Genomic DNA, 26,240 nt, shown 5'->3' with positions numbered 1-26,240 from the left:
GACTAGAGACAAGTTAAACAGTGGTAAAGCATTAAGGATTAAGAAGGGTTTTCATTGGAGAAATGAATCCTCTTTATAAATGCTTGAAACGTAAATGAGCTAATGCATTTAAAATGGTTGTGATTATTTAGGAGGGCTTGTTCATCCAAGTTTTCTGCCACTGCACTAATTTTTGGCGAGCTTCCTACAATTCTCAGCCATGGAGATGTATAGGTAAGCATTGCAATGATGCACTGTGTAAAATCCTTAGAGGAAAAGCTACAGATTCAGCAAACATTGCTGCATGCTTTCTTCTCAAGAAATGTATGTCAGGCAGAGCATCTCCTGCTTCATTCACATTTTATTTACTGTTTTCTAAAATATGTATTAGTGACAGTTCACAAAAGAGTTACAGGCAGAGAAATGCAACCAGATTTTTAAATGTGGTAGCCCTACAGGCTCTCTGTGAAAGTGGTAAGAAATAAAAACCATCTTTTGACACTTTCCAAATAGTATTCATTCAAAAGCATGGCTTTTAGTGAATTAGGGACCAAATTCTGATCAACAGGAAAATCCTACAGTTAGGAGTAGGAGCAAGAAAATAAGAGAGAGGGGAATGCCAAGAGGGAGAAGAGAAAAGGAATTATTCCATACAGCCCTCCCCTATAGCTCCTTTTTTTCTGAATTCATAGGGAAACCCTACCTTGTGTTTTTCCCAAGTGAATCTGAGAGCATGATCTGCATACTTATGCTCGATCCAGTCCGTCTTGCACAGAGTATCTGCATGACTGCCTGTACTAATTCACATACAAGACTTATTGGGAGGGTCACATACTAGCACTGCTTGTACCCTGCATGTTTGTGTCCATCAGTGTGTGGATACGGGAGTCATTACAGAATGGTAGTTAAGTATTTCAAAATATATTGAAATTCTGAGCAGTGACACCGAATTCAAAGAGATGGGGTGAAAATTAAATTCCCCAAAGGAGTCTTCTTCATAACTTCTCCATTTATCTGTGAAGTATCAGAAGATTGTGGATTTATTTTCCACAGTCTATGGCTGAAGGCAGTATTTATCACTCCTGTCAACCTTATATATGGACCCCACCAGCCTTTCCTAGACTGGGAATAAATCTGATTGATTCCAGGTATTTACTGCCAGTGAACTCAAGCAGCAATTTATACTCAGCAACCAAGTTAAAATATGGTAACTACAGCAGTGCATATGTTTGGTGATTTAAAGCACATGCAAACTGAAGCAAAGCTGTCTACTCCTGACAAGTTATTAGTGTAACTCTTGGCATGACCAATATTTAAGTTGCATAATAGGAGATTAAAACTGGAAAGGACCGGTGAGTCATTCTAATCACAGCCTCCTTCCATAGCAAAATCTTTGTCTCCATTGTTATCTTGCTGTTTTTTTTACTGAACACATCAAGATTCTTTATTGTTTCCCTTCTAAATCCTGGATTTCTTGTTAACATGTGAATTCCTTCACCTATTTATTCTATTTCCCTACCACCGCCTGCAGCAACAAACACTCATCCCACCAACTCCTACTGATCCTTAACAGCTGCATGAACCAAAGATATCTTAACATTTATGTATGGTTTCAGTCCATTATAACTGGACATTGTTAGATATTTAAGAGCTATCAAGCCTAAAAAACACATACAGAAATCTGTGAGTGATTCTTTCTGGACTCCATTAAGATGCTTTTTGTCATATAAGAAATCCCGCTGTGCTATGGACATGCCCATATCTGAAAATCCCATTAGACTACAGCTAATAACTTGTTTATCATCTGCCCTAACTCTGGTATTTTTCTGCTCTAACACTACTGATCGCTCTATTCAGTGGCTCTCTCAGCATGTAGGCTGTTCAAGAAAAAAGTGCAGGACTTAGCCTCATTTTGTACACGAAGGTGTGGAGGGAGACAGGCATATGGCAGCATCGGAACAGGACTTAGGCACCAAGATGTGGAAGAAAGCACCCTTCAAACTGTAAGGGAAAAAACCTTCACTAGATCCTTTCCTTGTTCTCACACCCTTACAGGAAGAATATTAGTTTGTTCTGAGAGTGAATATTACACTCAACAGTGAAATAATTTTTAGGTGTTACTGCTAATAAATGCTGAGTGCTTTTCATGACTAGCAATGGGGTTGTGCTGTACTTAATATGGCTTTGTGCATGTTCACTTTTAATTCAGGAACTCTTGAGAAGAAGAATCATCAGTCCTGTTGACTGGTAAACAAAAGCAAGTTACGCCTCTAGGGCTCAGAAAAAGAAGGTAAACAAAAGCCAGCTATCTAGATAAAGGGGGAACAAATGTTTTGGAGGGAGAACATTCCTATAAACAGTCATTATAACATAACTCACAGACTGCAAAATTAGGGAGCAACTATAAATTTAGCTTAGTGTGTAGTCTGAAATAGCAACAGCATTTGTATAACATATGTTTGACTGCAATCGCAAGTGATTCACTTACTGCTTATTTCACATACTCGATTAGCATGCAGAACGACTGTGGCATTATAAATAGTATCTCATGCTTAAAGATGTTTATTCCGCTTAGAAATTTAGAGGTATCTCAAGTTTTTCTATTCCTCCCAAAGCCTATCTTCATTCACGTCTTTATACTTGTTGGAAATTTTGCAGCTCATATGCATATAGAAGAGAGATATTTTGCATCTCTCTGCCTGTTAATAAATGACAGAGATTTGTGGCCAGCTGTATCTTTGCCTGATTTAGTTACATGAGCACAGATAAATGTGTATTCAAGTCGTCCATCTTTTGCATAATAGACTGATGGGTTAAAACACTCCAGGAGAAGACCCGAGTTCAGTTCTCTCCTCAATCTGTGGGGATTGAAACCCGTATTTCCATGTCAGCAGAATTACCCCAGTTACTGTCTAGGCCAGGTTGGGGCACTCGTAATTTCTTGTTTAGACTTCTAAGAAACTGTATAACTGCTTTTAGTGTGGGTGCTGCTACTGTCCAAAGAAAAGAAAAGGGGATGGGAGCAAAGAGGAGGAGTAAATGCTCTAGATTAAGCTATGCATAGTGCTTTTATGGACTCCTCTTACTTGCCTTTCATCAGAAAATGCAGTAACGATTCAACTCTCCCAGGGAATATTTTTATTTTGCTGAAACAGAATGAAGCAGTACTGATCCAGAGCTCTAAAGGGTGTAGATCAGACTTTCCCCCCTCTTCCAGATGAGATTTAAGCCCACTGCTCTTACCTTTGGATAAACTCAAGCTGACAGGAAACAAATTACTGCAGGTAAGTATTATTCTAGTCTTGCCATACAAGAACGTCCGTTACAGATCATTTAAAATCTACTTTCAAGAGTGTGGGTTAAAAAGAAATACTGTCAACAGTCCCCAAAAGCTCTGTTACCATAAATTCAGCAAAGGCATATCTGTTTCAAGGCATAGATTTGATGAAAGAGGGTTTATATATGGTATTTTACACATCATAATCATATTACCTGCATAGATCATCCCTGTGAATGTCCAGCTGACTGGCAAACTCATGTCAGAAATAAGCTTCACACAGGGGTTGCTTTGCTTTGTTAGTGGCATGCAGCAACCCCTGGAACAGATTACTCCCGCTTTATAATTCAGGACAGGGATGGGGGAAAAAAGAGCTCTTCCTAATGCAACTGAAATTAGAAGAATATAGTGACTCAAGCTGGAATTTGGCCACAAAATCCTGTTTACAATCCTCAAAATTCACAAACTTGCCAGGTTTAATGGTTCTGAGGGCTTCAAGCCCAGTCAGTGGTTCTTAACAACATGGTCCCACATATATCATGTTGGTTTAGCACCAAGTCAGACAGGGGCAGCTGTTCGTAACAGGCTGCCAATAGCTGCAGAATGTGCATTTTTACCCTCAGCATGCTGATTTGTGTTGTTCATGCAGTTACAGCTTGGGACAGTAGAAATACATTTATCTCACTGTTTTTTACAACACTAACAAAATGCTTCTTTATGCTTGTTCACAGGTCAGCTTAATGTAACAACAGACTAGTTACTTTGGGAAACAAGAACATGGGCAATACTGAGCTTTGCAGCCCTGTGCTAAGAACTTTTGGAAGCACTAGAATTCTAAATGCAAAACTTGGTTATTGCATTTTCCCTTCTATCTCATGAGACATAAAGGGAAATGTTCCAGAAGGTCTCTCAGGCACACGTAGCAATGTGGTTAGGGAAAGACAGTGAAGATACTCTTAAACTTAATTAGCTGAGAATGAACCACCTTGAATGTGGCACAAATGTTTAGTGCTAACATGCAGCTAGTGGATTATGATCTTCATTATAGCACAGATCTGGTGTGTAGGAAAAGAGCTTGACCATTGTCATCACCTCTGGTTTCCCACTGCCTTACCTCTGACAATCTGACACTGAAGCCAAGCAAGAGGGTAAAATGCTAGCTTAGTGACCTGACCATTTCACAATGACGTAAAAAAAACCCAAACCAGGCTCAATGTACCAGGATAGGAAAAGTGAGCCTCTGTTTTTATAATAAAAAATACTAGGCATAACCTGATGGGAATGTTGTCTTTTGAGAAGGAATCCATCCTACCTAGAGAGCATCCCATGCACTCCAGGCACTGCTGAAGGGAGATGTGCCCAAAAGAAGGCTGTGTCCAGGCAGAAGAGGCTCAAACGTTTAGAAGATATTTGGGGGCCTCTGCCCCCAAATCTGTCTCCACCTCAGCAAGTTTCAGCAGCATCCTCCAGACAAATATAACATTGTAAGAGAAAGAAAAGGACTAGTTGTCTTGGATGCTTTTGGAATGTAAAAGTAAAGGTTTAAGAGCATCCAAAGCAAAGTTCCCCCACCAGCCACAATCTTCTCAGTTTGTAAGAACACCATTCTCTTTGCTATGGCTTCCTTGGTCGTTCCCCGTGCCAGTCACATCATTCAAACACGGCTTCCCTGAAAGCAGAACAGAGCAAGGGCTTCCTCACAGGGTTCAGGAAAAAACCCAAGCCAGCTTCAGGTGGTGACAGAAATCCTTTGCTGAACCGAAAGAGACAGGATCCCTTACTCATTTGCAGTTTGCACCACCCTTTGCAGCTATATTGAGTGTGTGTATGTGGGGAGGCTTCTCTGCGGACCCAACCAAACTTCCTGGATGCTCTGCACAGGTGATATGGCAAGACATGGAAAACGTGCCCCCAGGGCTGTCTGCTGCACTGCAGCTCCATGGCATCTTCCACTGCATCTGATCTCCAGATACTTTCCAAACCTTGATTACTGAACCCTCACATCCCCTTGCAATATAGGTTAAGGATCACTCCCATTTTCCAACTGGAAAACGTAGGAAGGACAGAAGTTAAGTGATTTTCCTCACAATTGTACAGCAGGTCAGAGGTGGAGGCAGAGACAGAACCAATCCTTAATTCAGGTGCTAGACAATATTCCTTCCGCTTAGAATATGGACATATTCTGAAAGGTTGTATTGGTAAATACATTAAAGGAAAATCATCTCCTTGTTAGTGACTCTTAATCCAGATAAGCATGATTCTGAATTAGGCTGTAAGTGTGTTTTAAATGGAAACACTTAACCTGTGTTATCTCCATGCTGGCACCATAATAAACAGCCATTCCTACTTGTACCGAATTAGGCGAATAATCTTATTATTCATGAAATCTGAAGTATGTGGATGAGAAGAATCTATGCAGAAACCATCACTCATGGCTATTTTTAGCACTTCTTCCACAAACACCTGGAAACTATTGATTTGCTTATTATCTGGCACCACCCAGAGTCTCTTTAAGTTCTGCCTGGTGTACTCCTCTTCGGGAAGGCCTTCCACACTTGCAACCCAATCTAAGGTCAAATGGTTGGGGTCCTGCAGGTAGCTGGATATTGAAGAGAGGTTTCCATTGAAGCAATAGTAAAGTTTGGAACCGAGAAGCTTCAGGAACAGACATGATGTGGAGAAGATATGAGCACTGAACACTTCCATGTTGGAGGAAGACAGGCTGTAGATCTGGGGTGCTTCTCGGACAGTGAAATGAACAGTCTGGGTCTTCTGATCAAGGGTGATGTTGAGCATGGCATTCTTCTCCGCTTTAGAAAGCTCCACCTCCTTCTCCTGCAAGGCCTCAATCAGTGGCTGAATTTGATAAAAATCAACCTCCCGTCGAAGCAAGCTCATTTCCTGAAAGTCTTCAGGGAGGTCCAAGTGAGAAGTTCGTAAGAAGTTCAGGATATAGCGGAAGATTTTGCCATCTCTGTCAATAAAGCAGTTGCCTTGGCTGTCCTTCTTGGTTGGGATCTTCCCGCTAAACATGGCGCCCAGCATAGAGTCTGGAAAGCTAGTCAGGGTGGACAGAGAGGTGGTATAGAGTTTCCCTCCAACATTGAGCGTGATGGGTTCTGACATGATGGAAAAGTCACGATGCTGGGACTAATTCTAAAACAAAAACAAAAATCCAACACCACACATTTAGTTGCATTTACCTGTTTGAAAGGTTAAACTACAGAGATAAAAAGTCCTAAATATATAAGGGTAACCACATGGCAAGAATTCGTCATAGAAATTAGAAGTGGGGAATTACTTTTGGAGGTTGTATCTTGAGAACAAGCGTAAAGATGTTTTTTTTCTCAACAGACTTGAACAGGACTTTGTTTAGTTCAGTTTAGTGCCAGAAATCATGAGTCTTGCAAAGCTTTACAATCATGCTAAAAGTGAGATCTCTCCCACAGATGCCTACAGCAGAACGACTGCTGACTTCAAAGCAAGAGTTGTGTCCTGGGCTTACCTTGTCCCATCTCCCTCGCGAACACAGAATTTAGAGGGGAAAAAAAAGGAGAGGACAAGAACTGGACACATCCCAACGTCTTCCATGGCATCTGAAGATATAATTAAAGCAACAAAGTGGTTGCAGCAGAATCCCCTGACACACATTTGAGTGCAGTCAGCCTAGCAGGGAGCCAGCGAGCAGTGCTGCCGTAAGCACGCGACAGTCTGCGGTTCCATTCAGTAAAAAAACCAACAGGCTTTCTCCTTCCAACGTGCTTTACCTTAGAAAACATTTCCTCATTAATTGGGGCCATATCCCAGTTGACGTAGTTTCCACGCAGCTCCTCTGCGATCAGCTGAGACAAACGGAGGATGCGATTTTATGGTGCAGTTAAGCATCACTGCTTCTGGAAGGGACATACCTCCCTTCGCCCTCCACCATACCTTCCTCCTCCCTTACACCAGGTCTAGCACTCATCTAACCCCACAGTGAGCCAGTTTAGGGAGAAAAACCATCATTTTCTATTCAGGATATGTTTCTGCTACATCTTGGACTGCCAGGGCTGGTGCAAGGGAAGAGGAAGGAGCTACGTAGCCCTTTCCATTGCAGATCCGCTCAGCTGCCTGGAAAAGGTGGGCCCTCGTTGCTGATAGCTGAGGACCTGCAAATCTGTTTTTCCTTGTTTGCTGAATCCAAATCAATCAACAGTTTATTCCCAGTTTTATTATTGACTTAATCAGCAGGAAACCCATCCATGTTTGCTTGCAGAGGTGGGAGGTAGCTCTTGCTGTAGTAACTACAATCATTCAACAGAAAGCCACCAAACAGCTCCCTTAAAATTAAACTTAAGCACAGGCATTTTCCTAACTAGTCATGGAATACTCATAGACACTACAACACTATTATCAGCTCTGGAGTCACAGCAAAATACAGATAGGAAGAACGTCATCTTGTGCTGGAATATCAATTCTTTTGTGGCTGCTAAAAACCAAGTAATAGTCTTAGGCACCTTAAAACAAACACGCCTCTAGATAGCAAGCACATTTTGTTATGAAAATCTTGCCCAACCTAGGGCAGCTAATGAACAGGTCAAAGCAGAATCTGTATTTCACTTCTAGTTTTAAGACCAACATTCCACTCTGTTCTTTAACCCTGCGCACACAGTGTATATCTCACTGCACAATAATTAATGGCAAGAAACAGATCTCTAAATCCAGAGTGTTTTGCCTGTGTCCAGAGTGTTTTGCCTTAACCAACCAACGTACTTGACAGTAGCTGGGGAAAGAAAGTCAATCTTTGCTGCTTTTTTCTTATAAACTTGTTTATGAAAAAAGTTTTTCATAAACTCCTAAAAATTAAGATTAAATGGGTTGTCAGCTTTCTCTCTGCTCATCCAACCAGCATTTGCAGTCCCTACCCCGGTTTATCAGGCCTGGGTACTTTGCTGATGCAATCTAAAGGTTCTCCAAGAATGCGGCACGGAAATCACTTCTGCTTTGTGGCATTTCCACAAAGAGGAGCTACCAAGAGAGCACCTAATCTTGGACATGGGTGGCTATAACTTGCAGTCACCAAGGACAAGTATGAACTGGCTTACGGTTCTTGGAAGCAGAGAAATACAGTAAAGCCTTTTGTGTAGCTGCTCCCCAAGTAGCACTTAAAATTCACTCAAAGTAGATCAGCTAGAGATCTAATTTGAGAGTTGAAGATGTGAAGAGGATTTATTTTGTGCTTTTAGAGTGACTTGTATTTAAATACATCTTTCTTTTAAAAACAGATGTATTTAATATCATGGGGAAAAAAAATCTACAGTTGATTTAAAGTGATAATCTTTTCAGGTGATGTAAATTGAGAGAAACCAGCAGTGGTGAACTTTTTGGAAAAGTCAAACTCCTGAATAGAAGCTGCTGTCAGCATCTCAGCATTTCAATCGACCAAGGCTTTTAAATTTTAACTTGGGTTTTACTCACAGGAGCATTCTCAACAGATGCATAGAGAACATTTCTGTAATGACCTTCTACCCCATGAATTTAGTTCAGCAAATAATTGGTTCCAACCTGGAAGAGTAATGGGGTTTGACACAGCAGGAAGGTATGAAAGAGCATGCAAAATGACAAAATCTACCTGTTTTCACTTATTGATGCCTTCACATATTTAAAACCATCAGCTCAGTTCTTTCATTATCATAACACTTCCTTTGCTTAATAATTTTGAATGTAGAATAGCTTTGGATAAGCTTATTTCCCCTCTTATGTATTCATCACATTTAAGAGTGCTTTAATTAGCTAATAAATAAAATTCTGTATATGTAAGTTAACTGAGTGCCTGTTCCACCCAACTTTGCAAAAACCCACAAGTGTACAAGTAATACTCAAAAAAAAAAAGCATTAGTCATGATTTGCCAACATAAATGTAATATAAAGAAATGGTATAAATATTACTATGTATTTAACCACTCTGAAAAATGGGTACAGCTGTAGTCTATTCTTTTTAGCCAAAAAGTGCAGTTTAATGGAAAGTCTAAAGTAATAAATAAGTTTCTGTGGTTTTCAGAGAGACATGGATTTTTCCTTAAGACATGTATCTCTCTCTCTCTCTAAAGACCATTTAAAACAGGATTTTTCTGGTTACTTATTGAGATAAAAAATGATAACTTAAATCATTCCAGTTAAAAGTAATCTACCCTGAAACAGCAAGTTTATGAAACACTAAAGAGATATGGTATGCCTGGTTCTGTTCAACAGTCTCATTGAAGAACTGAAGAAAACTCACTGTGTTAACAAAATAAAGCTAATACTAGTTTAGCCAAAGCTGTAAATACCAGCAGGGCAGAGAAGAGGTACTAAACAGATCAGAAAATAAACCAAGAAGTTTTTATTTGGGAAAATATGTAGCAATGCCTTGATTTCCATGACAAGTAAACCCTAATACAAGTATTTCTTGGGAAAATATTGCTTGGGAAAAGCAGCAGTAATCAATTGCAAGCACAGATTTCACTTTACAAATGGCAGGGAAGGAAAATGAATCAGTTCTTTAGGATTTCAGAGGCAACACCTAAGACGGGGTTAACGGGCTGATCCTAGTGTTGTTCAGAGAATCTCATTAATGAAATTAATTAAACACAGAGCAGCAAAGCAAGAGCAATCTGTAATTTGGTAGGAGTGGATCATGATGACTTGTTAGGGTTTCCAAAGTCCATCCCACAGGCTGCTTATGGCCTCTGAAGCCCTTACGCGTGGCATTAAAGGCATTAAAAGTTGTAGCATCCCCTGAAATATGAGTTAATGGATGCTGTGACAGCAACAGGGTCTTTTGCTGCCGGACATAGTGATATGTGGTCATTTACACAGTCATTGCCCCTGGTTTTAATTTTATACATAAGGTATTGCACTGCTGGTTAATATTATAGCATAGCCTTCAATAGCTCACCCGTAAAACATCCCTCCACGACCAAAACTTTGGAAACCTGTATTTAAGATAGTGAAATATGTGCTGTTCCGTTAAGAAATTGTTGAGGAGTAACAATGAACTGCAAAATACACACACAGAAAAAAAAAAAAAAAAGAAAAAGGAGATGAATTATTTAGGCTGGCACAATGAAGGATGCCTAAGTGGCAATAAAATTAAAGCAAGCCGGGGACCATTTCTGCTAAGCATCAGGAAGAGCAGCCAGACTAAAAACCTCTCTGGCTTTTTGAGCATTGCCCAAGAGAGCTGGTGAAAGCCACATCAGCTGGATAAATGTTACAAGAGACAGATCATGTAATGCATTATAGGAACTAATTCTGCATTGGGAGGGGCAGGATTGATTTCAGCTAAAAAGGAGGTCTGAAAAAAGAAATATCTGGGCACCTGTGTGGCAGCTGGAGACTTTAAATGTGGTTCAGCAGGAGAAGGTGGTTGTTCGCAGGATGGGGCTCCAGTCTGCTTCATTAGAGTGCATTAATGGCAGACGCATAATCAGGCAAAGACACTTCTTTCTGTGCAACACTTGTTCTGCTTTGGGTTTTGCCCCGGATTCCCCACACTCGGCACATATCACTTTGCTCCATCGCGTCTTACTGAAACCCGCGTTTCGGTTTGAGGTAAAAATTCCAGTTTCCACGAAACACCCAAGTCCTGAGGAAAAAAACCTCATGAAATTGTGAACTCCAGACCTGGGCACACCCAGCCCCATGGCATTTGCTGTGACTGTACCTGCAGACCAGTTTTGCGCCTTGCCCCTTCTCAAGGGAACGATTTTGCAGAGGAAATCCAGACCCTCAGCTCCGAGTTTGTGCCCCACTGTGTTATGGGGACTGCAGACGAGGCAGTTTGAAGCCTAGAAGTCACCCCATGAAAGACAGGAGAAAAATAGTAATAAAAGAACAACAAAGGGAGGGCAGAAACAAAATAAATAGTATTTAGGGGATTAAAAAAAAAAAAGATAAAAAACTCAGTTGACCACTTACCTAGCCAGCAGCAGCCAGTAGGCATCAAGTGAGAGCTGGGTTTAAGGAAGGATTTGGGATAAAATCCGTCACAAGGACAGATTCACCCTCCCTTCATGTACCCCTGGTGCACATTGATTTATCTCAGCTCATCTTCAACTACAGAACGTTAAGCATTTACAATATGATTTCTACACCCCATATGCTTATTTATAGTAATCTTAGAGAGGAAAACTCATGTTTTCCCATTGCTGCAGGACAGACCCACCTAATTTTGGACACTCGTTTAATATCATCCCCTCCAATAAATATAGTGCAGCACTTAGAAGCTTAAAATTCAGTCGGTGAAGCAGAGCGTGGCGTGTCTGCCAGGAGCAATATATCCCAAAACACAGCGCTGGGAGGGGGGTGTGGGGCTGGGAAGCAGCTGCTTTTTGTTTCGGGACTGCTGTGAGCCACTGGAAATTTCCAGCCAGCGTTTGGGAAAAGGCTGCTCACCCCTAAGGCTGGCGCTGGGGACACGGGTGACAAGCTCCAGGAGGGAACTCAAACTCCCAGCAGGCGCGTGGCAGGAAACAACGGCTCACCCTTCCCTTCTCGCTGTAAAACGGGATCCGTATCGATCTGCCGGCGGCTGCGATACCCGGAGATAGACGCGCTGACTGTCCACCTTCGGAGAGCAGCTGCTTAGCCGCTGGTTATTTATACTTAATTTTCTAATCGTGCTTCGTCAGACACAGAAACGCTCCTCTGCCAACGAGAGGCGCGAACAACGGGAAAGCGTGAACGGGAGTTTCATAACATCCGTGGTTTGTTGTGGGTGCGATCCTGTGCGTTCATCCCTTCCCAGACCTGCACTTTGATGCCCTTGAGCATCTCCTGGGCTGCTTGCTTAGCGATGCAGGTGAATGCAAAAGGCTGCACGTCTGGCTCTCTGCAGACGCTGAATTTAAGCAATAAAGAGAAGGGGGTAGGGAGACAGGGGTAGGAAAATAAAGCTGGTGCCCTGTTAGTAAAAGGAAGGAGCGATATAAAACAAAGGTCAGGTTCCTCCTGAGAGAAGAGAAATGAAAGCAGCAGTGCACGGCGGGTAGGAAGAGAACAAAATGAAGGTTAACTGCTACTGAAGGAGAACAGCAGAAGACAAGATGGAGGGGGAGAGGGAGTGCAGAGCCAGAGAGATGTGGCTGCAGCGAGGTTTGGAAAATAAAAGCCAAAGTGCTGTGGTGCTCTGTGCCCTCCTGGCGTGACCTCTGACACCCGTGGGCTCAGGGTCTGCTGTGCGGGCGATGCAGACTGTCAGGAGGCCACTGCCACCGGCTGCCAGGAGGGAGCCCGTTCGGGGTCTCGTGGCAGCCGGAGCAACACTTCTCCTTCCAAGCAGCTGATATAACCCTTTGTACGGTCCAATATACCAATTTAATCCCAGCCCCAGCAAAGGTTTTCACTAATTTCTAATGTCCTGTCCAAGCACGCGCATGGGTATCACTTGGCACCCTCGGAGTATCTTCCAGATACTCTTCTTGCTTTCCTGGACCACTTCATCCGCACACGTGGTAGACCACTACCTGCGTACCGCTCGATGCACGCATGGGGTGGTTCAGCAATCCAGCTTCCATCCCATCTCCCACTGACACCGTCACTTCCAGGGCACCCCTCCAATTAGAGGGCAGCCAATTGCCAGCACGGATGCAGCCACACGCTAGCAAAAAGCACTCGGAAATTACACTAACAAGGTAGGTGCCATCCAGAATCGGACCCTCTGCGGGGTACGGCTCACGCACATCGACGGCCCAGCTCGGCTGGACGCAGAGCCAGGCCCGGGGGTGGGCATCCAGGGCTTGGATTTGCTAAACCGCTGTAAATCCTTTAATTTCGGAGATGTTTCATTGAAAGCGGGTGGGGGTAGGCAAAGTTTGCAGAGTGGCGCTCAGCCCTACCCTGTTAAGGGGAGCCATAGGTATGGCTCCTCCCTACATAGCCAGGCGTTCACACTATTAAATCAGCTTAAAATACTAAAAAAAATACACACACACCCCCCGAGCGGCGGATCACCCGTCCTTCCCGCACCACCCCACAGCGTTTCCCCGCGGAACACCAGCGCGGTTCCCCAGCCGCCGGTCCCCATTCCCCCGTGCCTCAGTTTCCCCACTTGGAAAGGATAACGATGGAGTGACCCCGGCCCTTCCCACGTCCCCCAAGCCGGGTGAATCCCCTTCCCAGCCCCGCCGCCGGACCCACCTGCGCCCCCTCCAGCCGCCGAGCCCCGTCGCTTACCGGGCACCGCGGGAGGAGGAGGAGGAGGAGGAGGAGGAGGAGGAGGAGGCGGAGGAAGCAGGGGGTGCGGCGTGGATCGACTCGGTCGCGCTGGGATTTGTAGTTCGCCGTCGCCTTCGGCCCTGCCCCGGCGCTGCCCGCAGGACTGCGGCTCGCAACCGGCCACACCGCAGCCTTACGGGCAGGGACCGGCCCGGTTACGGCGGGAGGTAACGGGGGGAAAGGGGGTGTCGGGAGGGGGGGGCGGTTAGGGGTTGGGGTGGTCGGAGGGAGGGGTGATTGGGGAGGGGTGCAGGAGGGGTGGTCTGGGGTCGGGGTGAAGGGGGGGTGCTCGGGGGGAGGGATGCGGGAGGGGTAGTCGGGGTGAGGGATGCGGGAGGGATGCTTGGGATGAGGGATGCAGGAGGGATGCAGGAGGGATGCTCGGGGTGAGGATGCAGGAGGGATGCTCGGAGTGAGGGATGCAGGAGGGATGCTCGGGGTGAGGGATGCGGGAGGAGTAGTTGGGGAAAGGGGTGCAGGAGGGATGCTCGGAGTGAGGGATGCAGGAGGGATGCTCGGGGTGAGGGATGCGGGAGGAGTAGTTGGGGAAAGGGGTGCAGGAAGGATGCTCGGGGTGAGGGATGCAGGAGGGGTGCTCAGGGAAAGGGATGCAGGAGGGGTGCTCAGGGAAAGGGGTGCAGGAGGGATGCTCAGGGGTTGGAATGCTTCGGGTTGGGATGCTGGGGATCGGGATGCTGGAGGGATACTTGGAGGAAGGGGTGCAGGCTGGATGCTCAGTGGGAGGAATGCTCAGCGGTTGGGATGCAGGAGATTGTTTCAGGGGTTGGGATGCAGGAAGGAGCTGGGAGTAAGAGGTGCTTGGGGGTTGGGATGCAGTCAGGGTTCTCAGGAACTGGGATGCTCAGAGGGAGGGATGCTTAGGGGAAGGGGTGCAGGAGGAATGCTTGGGAGGGATACTCAGAGGGATGCTCAGGGCTTGGGATGTAGAAGAGGGCTTGGAGGGAGGTATGCAGGAGAGATGGTTGGAGTAAGGGCTGCTCAGAGGGTTAAGATGCAGGAAGGATGCTCAAGGGAAGGGTGCTTGGAGGGAGGGGTTCAGGAGAGAAGCCCAGGATTCGGGACTCCCGGAGAGATTGCTCAGAGAGAGGGATGTTCTGTGGGCAAGAGGGAGCCCTGGAGGAGGGATGCTTGAGGATTTGGATGTTTGGGGGTCAGGCTACAGGGGGATGCTTGGAGGGAGAGGTACAGGAGCAACATTGGCAAGTGGGTGTGTGTGCATTGCCCCGGTGCCTGCAGGGCTTTGCAAACCTGTTTACAAGGCGGCATCTTGTTATGAGAAATGGGCCAAGATGGGTTCAGTTTTTCCCCAGGGAAGCTGACCTGGGGAGAGACACCCAGGGATGTTCCCATCCCATAGGGAGCCAAAAGACCCTAAAAGTGAGGGTCAAATTCAGAGCAGTCCAGATCCAAACCCCTTACAGGTTAAATCTGCCTTGGCTTGGACTTTGCAGGTGTTACCAAAGGATAAAAGCAGATGTTGGAATATTTGTCACTTCTGTGAGGTTTTCAAAACGCTTTGGGAACTCAACTATACCCTGCTGTGTTTGTATCACGGGACTCATGGCAGAGATATTTCAACTGCGTGCCCTACCTCAGGCTGAAAGGATGTAGCAAGGGGCTGAGCTTTCACCTGGGGAGGGCGTTGGAAATGCCTTGGACATCTTTGGAGTCCATAAAGTTTGCCATGGTCTCACTTCACCTTCTTGGTTTCTGGATCAGCTGATGCAAAGCTGAATACGTTGGGGGCTGAAGGGAAACTGAGGTCTTGGATGAGTGTCATATCCCATTTTTCCTGAAGGCACCACCAAAAAATTGGAGATCTCTGTATCTCCAAGCAGTGAGGCACTGTCTGATGGATCCCAGCCAGCATCAGCAGCCCTCGGTCCGGTATGCTTTGGTGAACAGGACGTGGTTTTACCTTGGGTTATATCCAGGGGTTTAATTTCTATACACAGAAAAAAGCAGACAGAAATCTGAAGAAAGAAGAGTGATGTTAATGCTATAAATACCTCCAAGAAAACAAACAGCTTTCCGGAGTAGATGTATTTACAGTCTCCAGGGATGATGGTAGAAAGGACATTGGTCTGAAGGTCAGTGCAGGATCCGGGTGCTCCTAGTATAAAGCCCCATGGAAGTACAGCAGCGCAGTCCTGGCTGAGAGCTCTGGCTAAGAAGAGCAGTGGGCTTTTGGGGGGAGAAAAGGAAGATATCTTCATCTGGGGGATGTGAGGAGGGGTCACCATCCTGGGAAAAACTTACCTAGTGCAGGCAGGACAAAGCTTTTGGGCATCCAATGCCAAATATATTCCAAAAATTAAAAAGCAACTGGGGTGGGTTATTTTTGTCTGTGGTTGGCGCTGGGCTTAGCCATAGTGGTTTGTCACTGCTGGTCTAGTGGTTAGAGCAAGTCCTGCCTTATGTGCCTTTTTTCTGCTGCTGGTTTTCAAGGCAATGGGAGAGAGGAATTTAATTCCTTGTGCCTTGCTTTCTGCATCCATACCAGGATGGCTGATAATATTCTAGTGATGGTTTTGAGATGCTTTATTAGAAAAGGATACCAGTAAGTAATAGAGATACATGTATGTAGCTGTTGACTGGAGGAGAGGAATGGACCTGGGAGGAGGAGTCTGGAGAAAGAGAGGATGAAATGTTAGGGCCTTGGGCTTTATTGGGTATTATTGTGCTGATCGCTTTGACATCCAGCCAAAGCCTTTTTTTTTATTTCATGACCGAGTGCCTAAGAGCAAAAAACACAGAGCAAGAGAAGAGACTGGGGGATTCGTGTGCACCAAAGGGATCAAAGAAGAAGCACCGGAGAAATAAGAGAACAGGGTAGCTAAGATAGATGGGTTCAGGTAGGGCAGCTAGCCCAGCACTGTTTTCCATGAATTAAGGCCATGGTCAATCACTTGTAGATGGCCGATAGAATTGTATGGTGTGGTCAAACACACTTATAATGTTTTAGAGGAAAAAGGAATGATGAAATACATGGTACTGCAGAAGAAAGGAAAAGAGTCTGCAGTGGTCTGTGGCTCTAAAACATCAACAGATTTTAAAAAAGGTAGGGACTACTAGGTGGTAAATTTAGGTGGATTGCAAATATATGTCTTTTGGTTAGTTACTATTTAGGGACCCCTTAGAAAAGTGGGTGGTCACAGGGGACAAACTCGTTCCCAAGGTGGAGGTCCTGACGTATGGCAAAGCTGTGCAAAGTGCCAACAGTCCGGTTGGGTGACGATGCTCAAATAAATCTTTACTCTCTGGAGAGGACAAAAAGCTGCCAAGCAGGGTGGAAGGTCCTGCTGAGCGTGAGGGCAACCTCCTGCTCCAAATCTGCTACTGCCTGTGGCTGGAGGGGAATCTCCATCAGGGCTCTACTAAAGGGCAGTTCTGATTCAGTGCAACAGAGGACAGGAAAGCACAAAGTGTTTTGCCAGCCAGAAGTAATTAGCTCTGGTGAGTAGGAGACACACAACACAAGTGCAATCTGTCACTGGAAAGCACTTTTGTTCAGGAAGCAAAGAATATGTGATCTTCTTGTAAAGAGAAGGTGAATTTAGAAAGGCAGATTATAATTACGTGCAAAAAAATTTGGCCAGGCTTCTGTGCTGGCAATTTTTCCCTGTTATGACTGCAGATGGGTAGAGTCTCAATTCTGTTTCTAAAAGGGTATTTAACTGGATTTTTTCTGTGGTTATTAGCTCTGAGTTTCTGCCCAGATCTCATAAAAATGGACCTGATCCTCTGCTCTGCCATGGCACTTTATTGGGTGTAACTCGGATAGCAGCTGAAGCGAGCAAAGTAAGGTGGATCATGGCCGTTAATATATTTGCAGGCCTGGAGAGGTTTGGCTGCTGGCTCTGCCACAACCTATTGCATCTCCTTGAGCAAATGGTTTGATCTGGATGTGCCTCAATATTTCATATTGCTACAACAGCATGAATGTTATCTGCCATGTCGCTTAAGTGAGATATATATTCCCTTGTGAATATTCCTATAGATATAGTTTGTAGGCCAGTGGGCTTTATTTCAGTTGAAGCCTCCAGGCATTATTATGGTGCAAATAATATATAAGGGAGACTGAGGCTTTAGAGAATAATGAGTAGCTGGATGTGAAATAATTAAGAAAGGAGTAAAGAGAAAAGCAGCAATTGTGTCATTGGGAGGACTCGAGATGGAGACCACAGCATTAAGTCACTGTGAGTGCTTGATCACATCACTTACATTAATTAAGGTTATTTAGTCAGGAAAACTAGATCTCAGCTAAATAAAGAGTATAACCAGATGTGTAAATTATCCTAGATCATGGGGAGGCAGAAGTAGGAGGTACAGTAGCATGCATGAGGACCCAGCAGTAGCCTTTGATCATTTCCAACTCTGTAGGGAAATTGCAATTTCTTCCTAGTTATATCGAGGGCTTTTTACTTTTTAGCCTTTTAGAAAAATAGTCATAGGGAAGTGATAGGAATGACTGTCTGTGACAGTCCAATACCTGCTGGTCAGGCTGTATCTATTGGATGTGCTAATGATGAGTTGCAGGCTGTGGTTTCCCCTCCTTGGCTGAATGAACAGGCAGGTACTTTGGACAAAGAAAATCCCCTTTGCCTATGAATTAAGGGGACATTTATTCCCTGCAAAAAAATCATTAGGACACAATTACTTTGATGTTCCTGGAAAACAGACCTAGAGAGGTGTGTGACAACAGGGGCTGGTCCTTTTAAGAAGTTGTATACCAAGTCATGGCAAATTTTGTAGAAATTTTACAGAATACAGTATTTTTTCTGCAGTATTTTGTGCTCTAGCAAGGCACTGTGTGAGCTCCCTTTCATCCTGCAGCAGCTCAGCATGCTGCAGGATTGAGCCCTAATTGCCTAGCTGCCTGGAGGATGCAGCAAGAATAACAGTAATGTCTTGGCTGACATAAAAGAAACCATTTCAGCAGGAGTTAAGGACAATAAAAGGTGAGTCTCGTTTCTGTACTTCCAGATCTCCAGAGAATTCAGGGAAGTAGATCATGATTTCTTCTTGTCCTTTGTAAGTAAAAAGCAAATCACTTTATTTATCAGTCTACGGATGGTGGGATTTTTTTCCTCCTTTAGTGATATTTATCAAACTATATATGATGCCATTGTAGGAAATGTGCTGAATTTATTACCAAGATTTCCTAAAGGAAAGGTACATCTCAAATCTGTGTTTTCAGAGCTTTGTAAGATCTGGGGTGTGGGAACTGATACTGCATTCTGCAAAAATACTAAGGAGCCTTTACTGGAAATCTGCTGCTGGCAGGGAGAGGGGAATGAATTGATTTAGAAGTAATTGGATAGACTTCAATTGAAATGAATCCTAATTAAAGAAAAAACACAGGCAGAAGAGAAATATGAGGACACCTCTGAACAGTACAGATTATGAAGATTAGACCCAAACAATGCCCAAGGTGACTTTTCATCCTGAGGCTGAGTTTTGGGGTTTTTTTGCAGTTTACTCGGTTTGGAGAGTGAAGCTAAGCTGGTCGATACTGCTCTTTGCTTGAATTCCTTTTCCCTCTCTGGTTTGTAGACCATGGTTGGGTATCTGTCCTTGCAGGGACACATCTCATGGTCAACAACACCTGTTGCAAATGTTGATGAAATACTTCATTTTATATGTGGCTTTAGATGGAATTTAAATGTGGAGCCAGGGCTGCTTTCTTTTTACAGTGCCCTTTTTATTTTGAGGGAGCATGGGATAAAGCACTGTGGACCCTGGTGTGTATTTGTGAATGCAGTGTGTGATATCTAATGCCATCAACACTTGTTGATCTGCCAGGTGGAATGGAGAGTGTCTTCAGGACAGTTTTGTAGGTTTGAGCATCTGCATGACAAGGATGAGATAGGAAGACATCCCTCCCTCTTCCAAAGCACATCTCCCTCTCTAGCACATCTTCAAAAAATCAAGAAGGATTATCTGAGAACCTAGTTTTGTCAGCCTCCCTTCAGTTCTTGGGATGATCATTGACCACATCCTCTTGGGAGCTGTGTCTGAGCACATGAAGGAGGAGGTGACTGGGAATGACCAGCATTCATTTACCAAGGGCAAATCATGCTTGACCTACATGCTGGCCTTTAAGGATGGACTGGTAGATCACTGGATGAGGGGAGAATAGTGGATGTTGTCTTCTTTGACTTCAGTAAGGATTTTGAGATGATGTCGTGCAGCATCCTTGTATCAAAGATACAAAAGAAACTGCAGTCTAGATGGGTGGACTGCTAAGTGGGTAGGAAACTGTCTGGAACTATCCTGGGACCTTTCCTTTTTAATATTTTTATCAACAACCTGGAGGAGGAGATGAAATTCACATCATCAGATTTGTGAGTGACACCAAACTTGGCAGAATAGTCAGTATGCTTGAGGTCAGGGCTGCCATACAGGAGGACCAGGACAGGCTGGGGCTGACAAGAACCTCGTGGAATTCAACAAGGACACATGCAAAGTCCTGCACTTGGGATGGATTCACCCGGCATGGATTCACCTGGGATGGGCTAACCCAGCATGGATTCACCCAGGATGGACTAACCCCTTGCACTGGTGAAGGCTGGGGACTGACTGATAGCAGCCCCCAGGTTATTCAGGAGATGGAGCCAGGCTTCTCACAGCAGTGCATGGCAGGAGAATGAGAAAAAAACAGACATAAATTGAAACAAGAGTTTCCAACTGGAAATAAGGGAAAACTTCCCGCTACGAGCTAATTAGGCACTGGTGCAGGTTGCCCAGGGTGGCTGTATGATCTCCACCCTGGGATGTTTTCAAGACCTAAATGGACAAAGCCCTGACTGAGCAGCTTAGTTTAATTTCAGCTTTGTGCAGGGGTTGGACTAGAGACCTCCCAAGGTCCCTTCCCTCCTGATTCTGTGATTTTACCCATGTTGCTCCTGCCAATTGTTCACCAGGGGAGCAGAACAGTTTTGCCATTTCATGGGATTTTTTCTTTTTCACTGCAAAGCTCATATTGTGTACTTTCTGTTCTGTGTGAGCTACATAACAGATGGAAACCTCAAAGCGGCTTTTCAGATTAATAATTAACACTTTGACCTTCTACAGCATCCTCATGTGCTCCAGGAACTCAGTTCTCTTTACAAGCAAGAATGAGCCAATCCTTCCAACTTTTCTGTGAGTTGTTATTGCCAGTGAGGAAGATGAAGTGCAGAAAGGTTGTTCCACTTCAGGAGCAGTCATTATAGAAGCCTGATTATCTGAATATTTAGTCTCTTTATTCCAGTACTAAACAGAGGAGAGCCAGGAACCAGATCTCCAAGGCAGCATTCGGCTGCCCAGCAATGAAACTGTCCTTCCCTCTCCTGCAGTTCCCTGGGTTATTTATGACACACTTCCAATTTCTACAACAAATGAGACAATGATCTTACAGACAACAGTCTCCTTCACTGCAAACCCTGATTCATTCTCCAGCAGGTCCTGGGGGAAAAAAAGGTTAATATGAGATCCTTTAAATAATATCTCTCTGAAAGCATCTGGAGCTGTGCTGGGGTTGAATTAGCCATCTTAATTCCTAACCTTTGACATGTGAATGATCTTTTAGCGTAGAATGCTCTTTTAGTGTGGTTTTAAGACTGTAATATTTGTTATTACATATTATAAAGCAACTTGAATGTTGTTTTAATATAGTTCTAACATTGTAATATATATTATAAATGCCTCCTTCTTAGGAGCTCCCTTGCTAGCATCCTCCATCCTGGCTTTGTCTGGCCCACACCCAGAGAGCAGCTTGGTGCACCCTGATACACAACAGAAACATGGTCTTCTTTGTCCCCTCCTGCTGACACCAGGGTGGTTGGAGAGTTGTAGGTGGGACTGTGTTACCTAAAGCCCCACCTTGTACTGTAAAGTCCTTCATTGGTGAGGAGAGCATGGACCCTGCACCACAAGGTCAACTCAGGTGGTTCTCCCCATGTGTCTTTGAGGTCCTAACGTCAGTATGAGACGTTACGACATTTTCTGATGTGGAAGATTGTTTGCCTTCACAGTCTTTAGATATTCTCCATTGGGACTTGTTTATCTATTGACGATGGAGGGATTTTGTTTCAGCCTTGTCCTTGCCGCACTATGTCAGACAAGACCTAGTTGCACTCCAGGCAGCAAGACTGGGGTGACCCATCCTCACATCCCCTTCTGTGATCAGCCTGAGAAAGAACCAAGCCCTTTCAGGAGCTACAAGTTTATCTCTAAATTCAGATGGAAGTAGACTTTGCATTGAAAATTTGGGTGAAGTTTGGCAATGCTAAAGTAGTTAAATCCCAGTCATACAGGGGACAGCAGTGGACAACCATCGCCCCTGAGAGAGGCAGCGAGGCCACCCAACACCGTGTACACCAGTGGGCTGTGGATTGTTGTAATTTATGGGGTTAGCTCTAAAAGGTCTGTAGCCATTTTTGACCATTCTGCCTGGGTGGTGTTTCCACACCGCTGTGCCAGGCTCAGCATGGATTTCTCCAGGGAAGTAACTACGTAACGGTGAGACACAACCAGTGAACACTGTAGATCCTCCTGTCTCCTCCTGGTCCCTTATCTATCTGCCAGACATCTGGGGTGTCAGAACTCAGTCTGTGAAGCTGCAGAGAGGAGGCGAAGGGGATACGAGCTTGACGGCAGGTCTGTGCCAACCTCTGTATGGCCAAGGTGACCACTGAGCTACAGCTAGGGCAACTGCTCCTTCTGATTTCTGGTCTGTCTGCAAGCCCCATCTGCTCTCCAGGTTGGCTTTTAGCCTTTGCTGTCACTGTGGTACTTTCTGTTTGAGGTGAAAAGACATTACCTGTGGGCTTTTATTCTCTCCTCTTACCTTGTCCTCATTTGTTACTGGTTTAATGCAGGCTGGTCCCTCAAGAGTCCATTTTATGTCTTCTATCCTGTGAAAACAATGCAATAAGGAGAATTAGTTGTGCCATAGCTTGTTGCAGGGAAGGCACCTGTGGTGTCTGATGGGGAAAAATAAATCCAGCACATGAACAGAGAACTGTATGAGTCAACAAGCAGGGGACAGAAAGGCCAAGGTGGTGCTTGGAGAGCCATTGCAGCGTAGGCTGCTGTCATTGCTGGATGGGGAGGTGGCCATGTATGTGTCATGGTTTTTTTCACCCTGTGAGATTGTGTGTGAAGCAATGATGGGAAGAGGTGATGTGTGGTCGAATGGGAAGGCTTCCCAACCAAGTAGCTGCGAGCCAGAGCTCGAGGTTTGTATCTGGCATGGGTTTTTCTTCTCCACCAGCAAGCAGCTGTCTACCAGGAGAGAAGACACTCTCTGGCTCAGATACAGGCTTACTCTGGGGATGGGATGGTCCTTGGATGGCATCCTCTGAGGTCCCTTCTGGATGTCATCTCTGAAAACCATGCTTGTACATGCCACCTGTGTGCATGTTTTTCATTAATGTAACACTACCTGCTTCAAATGCTTTCCAAGTGCTAACGAAGGAAGTTTCAACCAACCCCACTAGGAATTGCTGTGTGTTGTCCTCATTTCACAGATTAGGAAACTGAGGAACAGAAAGGTGGTGATTATTATTCTGGTCAGACACCAATGAGCGTGGATGGATCTGTCCTGCCTTGATCCCTCATTTAGGTAATGAAGATGATACGTACCTTCCTTCTCCCTCCTGCATGGATTGTTTCAGGCTATAGGCAGGAATGGACGTTCTCCAAACGTGTATTTGTGCAGCACACCGCACTGGGGGGACCTGCGGTGGGTAAGCCTTTATACAGTCCCTGTAATATGTTTTAAGAAATCCTGTCTGTCTAATTTTATCACTCTGTAACGGGGTTTCTTGTGTAGTAGTACATCCAACACCTGGTTATAAATGTTGTTCTGAGTTCTTCCAGGGAAATCCTTAGGGGTTTTTTTTAAGCACTCTCTCCTCTAACGCTTTATTGCTGCTGAATTCGGGCTGTGACGAATGGGAAACTTTGCCTGACTCTGCATTTTCTCTCCCCTCTCACTTTGGTCCTGCATACAAATGCAGCAGGTCCCTGGGGAGCAGCCAAGACTGCACCACTCAGCCGGAGTGGCTGGCAGCACGGCTGAAATGTCAGCGTACACCCCTGCTATTGCACAGAGAGGCTGCAATCCCATCTCTGCTTCCCAGGGGTTTTCTCTCCTTCCCTGAATGTGAAGACAATCACTGGGAGCATCTTTGCCTCTTGAGGACACCCGAGCCAGGAGAAGCCAGTGGAAGATCTTGGCTCTCCTAATTCCCCACTCAGCCCCTCTGTGGTCTGTGGCAGGCTGTCTCCAGTCCAGTGGGCACTGGATTTTGTGAAACATGGGGTACGATGCTGAGTTGCTGAACCCATAGAGGAGAGGAAGCTCATCCATCCCTAGGGTCAAGTGTAAGATTGCAGTTGGTTGTTTACAAGACAAAAATGCTCAAATGTGTGATTAGTCTGTAGAAGTTCTGTATTTTTGTGTATTCATTCAGTCTGGGGGCTTTAGTCTCAGTCAAACATCACCAGAGTGGAAACTTTTCTGAATGTCACCATGAAAAGGGCACAAGAATTATCATCTTCATAGTGGTCCTAGACAGCTCTCAAGCTCTGCTTCTTTGATGTCCCTTGCCAACCTGGGTTTGAAAGCTCAGCAGACCCTGCTTGAACTAATCTCCTGCTCTGTTCCTCTCTTTCAGCAGCTGGGAGCAGAGATGGATAAGATACTGGAAGCCGTGGTGATGTCCTCATACCCCAACAATGTGAAGCAAGGGCTTGTGAGGCGCGTCATTGAGGCAGCAAAGCAGCCCATGGACAGCGAGCAATGCTGGTCTATGCTGGAGCTGTCTACCAAGCTTTATCTCACAGGGGACACCAAGTATAAAAGAGAGATTGGGAAAGAGGTTTTGGAGGTCTACGGCCACTACCACCCCGAGGAATTTGAGGAGTTCTTCAATGTTCGCTTCCTGCTGAGTCTCCTCCAGGAAGGCTATGGACCTCTGGGGAAGAGAAGCCATTACGTACTCGATTATATACAATTAGGACTGCAGTTTGTCCTGGAAAGCCCGTCAGCAAACAGCATCTTCAGCTTATTGAGGATCGAGGTGCTCCGGAAAGTCTGCGAGAGGCCCAGCCCCAAGCAATGTGCGAAGATCAGCAAACTCTTAACCCAACATCCTCAGTGCATTCCCACGGGCAAACACCAGGTCTTGTTTTGTCAGCAGCTGATCCGATGCATCGGGCAGTTCCAGTGCATCTCCGAGGGGGAAGAGGACATCATGGAGTTTTTGGAGCAGGTGAACAAAGTGAGCGGTCTGCTGCAGAGGATCTGGAGGACTCAGACCTCAGCCATCCTGCCCTCTTTGAAGGAGCTGTTCACTATCATTTCTTCAACAGGTAATTAAAAAAACCCAAAAAAGGCTGGGAATGTAAATGTTGGCTCTGATGAAGTCAAATTTGATTAGTCTGACATCTTGCATGGTTTTCATCCACTCCAGAAATGCAGCCACAGCTGAAATACAATAAACAAGCATCTCTAAAAGTTACCCAGGGCTTTAAGCTAGGGAAACAATATCCCCTGAAACCACACAGAGTCTGTACACAGGAGTTGTTAACTGGGTTGAAATATTTGCAGCACAAATTTGTGTGTTCAGCACTTTCCAGTATCAGCTGGGCTTAATGGAAAGCACCTTATCTGCGGCTGGTTAGAGTGGGACTTGAAAACTTTGAGAAATGTCACTCTCTTATGGCTGACTTGATGGGACCCCACAGCCTGCTCCTTACCAGAAACTAGGGACAAAGCTAAGGAGTTATTTCTCACCGATCTAGAGGTAGGAAGCACTACTATGTCTCTGGAGGGTGGTAATACCTTAAGGTGGGACAGAAGATATTTATCCAACTTCTGGGGCCTTTAGGTTATTGCAGAGGGTCTCAGAAGATTTTTGGGGGTACCAATGCTATGAAAGGCTGGACTCTCTACCAGCAGGTGAGCTCCTGCTCCAGCTATTCCTCAGCCCATGAGGAGATGGGTTTTTCAGTGCCCTCTGTATGAAAGCCTCATCCTTTGGAGGGTGCTCCAGGCAGGCAAACGTGCAGTTGCATCCCATTGCAGTTATTTGCAGTACTTAGTATAAAGAGAGCACGCAGAGGAAATCTGGGACCTGGGGTCGGCCCAAGAACACTCTTGTGCCTGTGATCTCTTCCTCCCTTTGGGCTGCGTATGGCTTCATGCAACAGCCCATCTGCTATCACCCAACCTCATTATGTGCTACATTGGGATTTGGGAAATTGTCCTCCTAGCACAGCTAAGTGTCGACTCCGCATTGCTCATTTACACCAGCTGACTATCCGCTCCATTTACGTAGGCAGAAATGATTTGGCTTTTAGAGATGAGAAATGACCTCATGTGCCTGGTTTTCCCGGCGACTAACATCTTCATTGCTGGCGCTCATCCATCTCTTGCAGAGGAGCAGGAAGCGCCATCCAACGCCTTGGCCAGTGTGGTCCAGTTTGTCCCTCTGGAGCTCATGGATGGCGTCATAAGAAACCTAACCAACGATGACAGCATCACTGATGTGCAAATGATGACGGCCATTGGCAGGTAGGAGAAGCTGCGTTAGTGAATGTCATTCTCAGTTCGGATAAAAACCTGCACCAAAGCTGCAGTCAGTTCCTTTGCGTGGTTTTATCCCAACCAGTTTGGCTGGTGCTGTCTAGTGAGGAGTGGGGGGGGAAAAAGGGAATTTCTGGATCCTTCCTT

At 45.2% G+C, this 26,240-nt stretch overlaps 2 protein-coding genes across 5 annotated transcripts in view; one reads left to right on the top strand and one right to left on the bottom strand.

Moving 5' to 3' along the window:
- Window positions 1-322: 322 nt before the first annotated feature.
- KCTD21 (potassium channel tetramerization domain containing 21) lies at window positions 323-13,497 on the bottom strand. 4 transcript variants are annotated; one of them, XM_030042847.1, is made up of 4 exons: window positions 13,415-13,463; window positions 10,941-11,064; window positions 10,596-10,862; window positions 323-6,412 (listed from the first exon to the last, which is right to left on the bottom strand). In XM_030042847.1, exon 4 carries the CDS (start codon window positions 6,380-6,382, stop codon window positions 5,600-5,602), a length of 783 nt encoding a protein of 260 aa, XP_029898707.1. In that variant the 5' UTR covers window positions 6,383-6,412; window positions 10,596-10,862; window positions 10,941-11,064; window positions 13,415-13,463; the 3' UTR covers window positions 323-5,599. The 4 variants fall into 4 exon arrangements, 3 of the variants coding, with proteins under 3 accessions (XP_029898707.1, XP_029898708.1, XP_029898706.1); XR_003927582.2 differs by lacking the exon at window positions 323-6,412 and adding an exon at window positions 9,603-10,272; XM_030042848.1 differs by lacking the exons at window positions 10,596-10,862; window positions 10,941-11,064 and having other exon boundaries at window positions 13,451-13,497.
- A 110-nt stretch (window positions 13,498-13,607) lies between these two features.
- USP35 (ubiquitin specific peptidase 35) overlaps window positions 13,608-26,240 on the top strand; it is a 28,795-nt gene continuing 16,162 nt past the window's right edge. The window contains 4 exon segments of the mRNA XM_030042845.2: window positions 13,608-13,659; window positions 18,500-18,547; window positions 24,181-24,877; window positions 25,946-26,081. Of these exon segments, the coding sequence (XP_029898705.1) occupies window positions 24,196-24,877; window positions 25,946-26,081 (818 nt within the window). The 5' untranslated portion in view covers window positions 13,608-13,659; window positions 18,500-18,547; window positions 24,181-24,195.

The sequence above is a fragment of the Aquila chrysaetos genome, chromosome 19, assembly GCF_900496995.4.
Source record: "Aquila chrysaetos chrysaetos chromosome 19, bAquChr1.4, whole genome shotgun sequence".
NCBI classification, from domain to species: domain Eukaryota; kingdom Metazoa; phylum Chordata; class Aves; order Accipitriformes; family Accipitridae; genus Aquila; species Aquila chrysaetos.
Note: the sequence above shows the minus strand (reverse complement) of the source record. Positions and strands in the feature narration are given on the sequence as shown.